This window comes from Sinocyclocheilus rhinocerous, unplaced genomic scaffold (assembly GCF_001515625.1).
Source record: "Sinocyclocheilus rhinocerous isolate Xijiao unplaced genomic scaffold, SAMN03320098_v1.1 scaffold1085, whole genome shotgun sequence".
Classification (NCBI taxonomy): Eukaryota; Metazoa; Chordata; class Actinopteri; order Cypriniformes; family Cyprinidae; genus Sinocyclocheilus; species Sinocyclocheilus rhinocerous.
Genome location: NW_015659401.1, coordinates 408,748 through 414,695, shown reverse-complemented (window position 1 = coordinate 414,695; position 5,948 = coordinate 408,748). Strand labels below are relative to the sequence as shown.

The 5,948-nt window shown below is 35.7% G+C and overlaps 1 protein-coding gene across 4 annotated transcripts in view; it reads right to left on the bottom strand.

The window, feature by feature from the left end:
- The window catches only part of LOC107723823 (E3 ubiquitin-protein ligase RNF130-like), a 62,689-nt gene that overhangs the window by 37,555 nt on the left and 19,186 nt on the right, over positions 1 to 5,948 (bottom strand). For all 4 annotated transcript variants that reach the window (XM_016532533.1, XM_016532534.1, XM_016532531.1 and 1 more), the window contains one exon: positions 2,544 to 2,738. In XM_016532533.1, coding sequence (XP_016388019.1) covers positions 2,544 to 2,738 — 195 coding nt within the window. The remainder of the gene's footprint in view (positions 1 to 2,543; positions 2,739 to 5,948) is intronic.

The following is a 5,948-nucleotide window of genomic DNA, read 5'->3' as shown; positions in this document are numbered from 1 at the left end:
CTTACAAATGAGGACAATAAAAGCAATCAAAACCAACAAAAGAGCAATAATATGCAAGGTCTGTTACTGAATCGACACCGAATCGTCCTCGTCTGCATCGCGATGCATCGTAGAAACAATTAATTTCGACACCCCTATACACTTGCATAATTCATAATAAACAATCCATAATGTATTATATGTAGCTTGATATACTGTGGTGCAGTTGTATCATGTCCGGTTACCATCTGTGTGGTCTGAGTAAACATTAATGGAATGTAATGGGCATTGAAATTACTGTGTCAGCGGTTGCTTTGACCAAAATGTTTTTTTTTTTAATGAAAAAAATAATAAAACCAAAAATATGTTTTTGCTAAGCACAGCAACATTTTCCCCCAAACTGTCTGCTGTCCACTGCTCAAAACTAGGGGTGGCACGATACCATTTTTTCAGAACCGATCCGATACCAACAGTTCTGAGTATTGGACAATACCAATCCGATACCAGCACAATTTTTATTTATTTTTTTATATACCTCAGTGTGTGTTGACCTGATCATCATTCTTTTGTGTGTTACACACAATCTACTAAATATAGACAACTTCAATATAAAGAAAACCAACAAATAAAAAAAAATATAATCATAATATATGAGAAAAATACTTTTATAAACTAGGTTAGTGGATAATTCAGCAGCAAAAGTTACTCTACAAAAATGACGAGTTCACAATAATTTTATAAAATCTAAACATTTAGAGAAAAAACATTATTTAGTGGGGGGAAAAGTAAAAGTAAACAGGTGTAATCTGGTAAAATGTTACACATTGCTCTTTGTATTGTAATATACATTCATGAAAAACAAGTAAATATAATTATATATAAATATATGCAATAAATGAAATACAATTATTTTACATTTATAGCACAGTAATGAGGCAGCAACATATGAAAGATAAGACAGAACCAGAAAGGCTATTAACAATCTTGCATTGCGCAAAAGTATTATAACATGAAAGGCTCCAATACAGAGCGGCTCAAAGCGCTTATGCGCATCCTGTGCGCAGAATGATGCACTTGAAGCAACACGGAGTCACAGCGCGCAGCGCTCTGCATAGAAAGGTTCAAAGCACAAAGGGAAGAGATATTGATGTGTAGTGTATTATATCTGTGTGTTAGTTTATCTAGACTAAATGTCATCAGTTTTCGTCGACTAAAACTAGACTAAAATGCTCAGACTTTTAGTTGACTAAAACTTGACTAGACTAAAAAGAGTATGAACGTGACTAAAACTAATAAAAACTAAAATGACAGTTTCACACAAAGACTAGACTAAAACTAAAATTAAAACAGGCCGCCAAAAACAACACTAATCTCCAGCAAGATAAAGTCCTTTTAAGCAAATCCACTGATGTTTATCTACAGATCAAGTATAATAATAGGAACATTGTATCATCCTAGAGAGAGATTTGTCGTCTTGACTGTCGCAACCGAACGCGTCACGCAGTTTGAATACTGAATGGAGGATGACTGACAGCCGCAGCGGACAGAAGAGTTTACGAGAACTTGAATTTAACGACTTACATATTCATCTGTACCTCACATTAAACTATGGAACGGTTTCAGAACACTTGAAATATAGTGCACGGAAACTTTCTGGTGCTTTCTAATGTTTTTGTGCCTTTCGTAAGGCTTAACAATAACACAGAATAGTATACGCACAATATCGGATTTGGATCGGTCTCGTCTGACCGATACCCCGATCCAGCAGAAAGTGGCAGTATAGGAGCGATACCGATACTGAATATCTGATCGGCGCACCCCTACTCAAAACTCTCCTAGTGTAAGTGACAGCTACACACACATACACGCACACATTTGCATATGTGGTTTACGGGGACTCCATAGGCATAATGGTTTTTATACTGTACAAATTGTTTTTTCTACCCACTTAACCTACCCCTAACAACAAAACTTTCAGTATTTTTAGATTTTCAAAAAAACACTGTTTAGTATGATTTTAAGCCATTTGGTTCATGGGGACACACATTTGTGTCCTCATAAACCATACATCAGAACACATTCACACAAAATAATTTTGACTAGTTTTATTCTGCAGTTAGCTTTACTTTGCAAATTTTGCTGCAGAATAAAACTGTTTTTCTATTGTACTGACACACACACACACACGATGCACACCCTCCCATTTAGTCCTTGGACAATGATTTTTCCAGATAATGTACCTCACTGCATTAAAATATGCTGCAAGCATTGCAAAGACCTTAAACTAACCAGTCAGATGCATCTGTAAAATCACCATGCTCTGTCAAGAAATAACAACTCTACCACTTCCTATATTTTTGACCAAGACAAAAGATTTTTGCAGTCCAATAAAAACATCCAAAAACAGTCATGTAGTGTTAAAATTACTATAACAGCTTTGAGTCCTGTCTAATGGAATTGACTAAAGAAGTTGGAAAAGTCTGCATGACACCAAGTACACGGCGCAGATTAGAAGGCGAAAGTTGCATTAGTCATAATGAAAATACATTGATTATGGCACTCACCTTCATGAGCCATCGTGACTGTGTCCTCTTTGGTGCTGTTATTGTAGATAATGACAGCCGAGGCATTAAATGCAGCTGCCTTAAGGATCTTCTCCTTGAAGGTGCACTTCCCTCTCTGCATAATGGCCACCCAGTGTGTGGTTTTCGGAGGGACTACAAACCGGATGTGTGGACAGCAGCCTTGCAAATCCACCTCTAAAAAGAAGAAAAGAAAGTTAGAAAGCCTCAATTCCTGTCTTCATTTACATTTTGTACAGCACACAATACAAGTGACACTCATTTGCTCATCCTGTTTCGAGTTTTTGCATTTGCTCATCCTGTTTTGAGTTTTTGCAGCAATATAGAAATACATACTTTTTATATATACTGTATATACTATGTAGAAATATAGCCTAGACTGCAATAGAGATAGAGATATAGACAGCAATATAGACATATATTAATTTAAGTCACTTTTATTTTACATTTGATTCATACTTCACAAAAAAAAAATAAAAAACCTGGTATCAATAATTACGAAATTCTACTGGTGTTGACTATGAAATTTGGATGTCATCTCAAGACCTGCTGTATATCCTTATGCGCTAACACACAAAACTATTTAATATTGTATACCACTATAAAGTACAGTTCAGAAGTCAGTAAGATTTTTTTGAAAGAAATGTATACTTTTATTCAGCAAAGACACATTAAATTAGACATTTCTAAAAATTGACATTTCTAAAGATATAAAAGATTTATATTTCACATGGCCTAAATGTTGTTCTTTTGAACTTTCTATTCATCGAAAAATCTTGAAAGAAAAAATAAAACCTTAGCTCAGTTTCAACAAAAATATTAAGCAGCACAGCTGTTTTCAATATTAATCATAATATGAAATGTTTCTTGAGCACCAAATCAGCATATTAGATTGATTTATGAAGCATCAAGTGACACTGAAGACTGCAGTAATAATTCATTAAATATTCTAAACAGATCCACAAGAATCTAAAGAATCCAAAACAAATTGTCTTAAACTAAATAAACTGAATTATTAGTAGTTTGTGCTTAAACGCACCCTCACTGTCACTGTTGACTTGAATGCGTTCTGATGAGTTGGGCTGTGCAAACTAATGCCCTGTCACTTCTAAACACGGACTCAAACGTCGAAGCCGCCTGGCCTGCTCTCGAGGAGAGGTGGAACCCCCACAGGAAGGCAGAGCAGGTCACGATAATTGCTTGTCTTTAAAAGGTAATACAAAGGCTTTTGCTTGTTCCAGCACCCAGCCCACCTCCCCAGCAAAGCCCACCATCCTTCCCTCAAGGCATTCTAGCAAGACTTGTGTACTAAGCGCAAAAATGCAAGAAGGGAGAATACAGAAAGAAATCTCTTTACCATCAGGATCACACACACACACAAATGCAAGCACTTTCACATATCTGGGCACGCTCACATAGACACAGAAGATGAAGCAGAATCAAATATTCATCAGTTTGCAGCATCAACACTGAGATAATGTTGGTGTTTAGGTGTGTGTGTGTGTGTGTGTGTTTACTGGGGTGGAGGAGCAACAAGACGAGTCCAGAAGCAAATAATGTTGGTCCACAAGCTAATATTGTAGAACCTATGAGCACCATAATATTAGTATCAGCATAAATGATTCATGCAGCTGACCTGCAGCAGCCGATGAGTAGAGCTGAGATACAGTTGTAATATGAATCCAAAAATCACACCTGATATTAAAGCATAAAAACAGCCTGATGAGAAAATAACAAATGCTCACAGGAGGAAATGAATTCACAATGATATATTTCCACAAAAGAACCTTTAACAACAAAATAAAAAGATAAATATAGAATTAAATTTTGGCATTTTATATAATGATTTCATGCTTGCGTTCATCAAAATGTGTTCATTAAATGAAAATGTTTAAATAATTAATGCGCTGTAATTGCAGTTAGTACTAAAAGTCCTTTAAGGTCGAGGTTGGTGTTGCAGTGTTATCAGTGCTGAGAGGGCATATTTGGGTTCGTAAGGAAAGCTGGTGAAATCTGGTCTTCTATTTGATCTTTCTCCAAATTGCGTAAGGTTATATAATGAGCAACTCAATGACATCCCCAAAAAGCAAGAACACATGAAACAACCGTGACGGTTCAGTTCTGCATTTCAACTTTGACATGGAAATATTCAAACTGTGAATGTGAGTGTCCTTAGCATGAGAGCTTTATTAGCAACTTGTTACCCATGGTTATATTATATTTTATTAATTGTATACATTAAATTTTTTTGGTATTTTGATGTTTATTTAATGTTTAGAAAATGACAATTACACAGATCAGGGTTTTAAATTGTATTTAGACGTGTTCAACATTTTGGTTTCAAAACCTGCAAAAATGTCAAGCTCTATATAAAATTAATATAAAAATAATGATAATGTGGGAAATTCCCAAAAAACATTTTTTTCACTAAAGCATGTAGGCTGAATGAGTAAACTAGAAAATACTTTCTGTGAGACTGTAATTTCACAAATGGCACAAATGCTATTGCGTCTTCCCTTTTCAAGAGAACTCAAAGTAGTACTCACGTGCTCTTTTCTGTGCTCTCACACCCAAAGCGCACGCACACAGAGCTAACTCTCTGACAGCTCGCAAGTACCAAATTGAGTTATTTTTCACCATTTATTACACTTAAACTGTCAAATACACACAATATTGTCAAAATGCCTGTTTAATGCCAGTCGGTTATGTCTTAAGCGAATGCAAAAGGTATGTCTAACAGTATACTGGATCCTTGCATTCAGTCTTAAAGTGACAGCAGCCTACTGTATATACCTGCTACTGTCTGTTTTAATCAAACAACAAAAGACAAAAAGAAAATCACTCACTGGGTTAATCGCTATTTACTTATAGAGAGAAGACTATTAAGTGTTATTTTACATTTGATTACTTTTTTAAATTTCTGAACCAGAATACAACTGTTAGACCTACCTAAAAACTTAAAACAGTGCTTATTAATAGAGAATAATATATAGGCTATAAATAGGTTTAATCTGGCCGCAGAGGAACACAACTGGGTTGCCTGATATAAAGAGACGCAATCCCCGAAACAGAGCTTTACACTTGCGCAATAGGGAAATATCTGCTAAGTGTGTTACTTATCTTTGTCAACCTGGCAACCGTGTGCACGTGCTCTCTCTCCACTGTGGATAAACGCGCTTGCTTTCAGAAAACAGCAGTTAGCTTGCAGTTTAGAGATCTCCATTTCAATATTCTATTCTCAGAAAATTGTAATTCATCGAGTGTTCATTTATGAGAGAGAGAGAGAGAGAGAAAGAGAGAGGCTGTGTATGTATGAATTACCACCGTTTTGCCTCGTTTCTCTATTAACAGTAAAGCTGTGGCTTTAATTCCTTTAGAAACAATGAT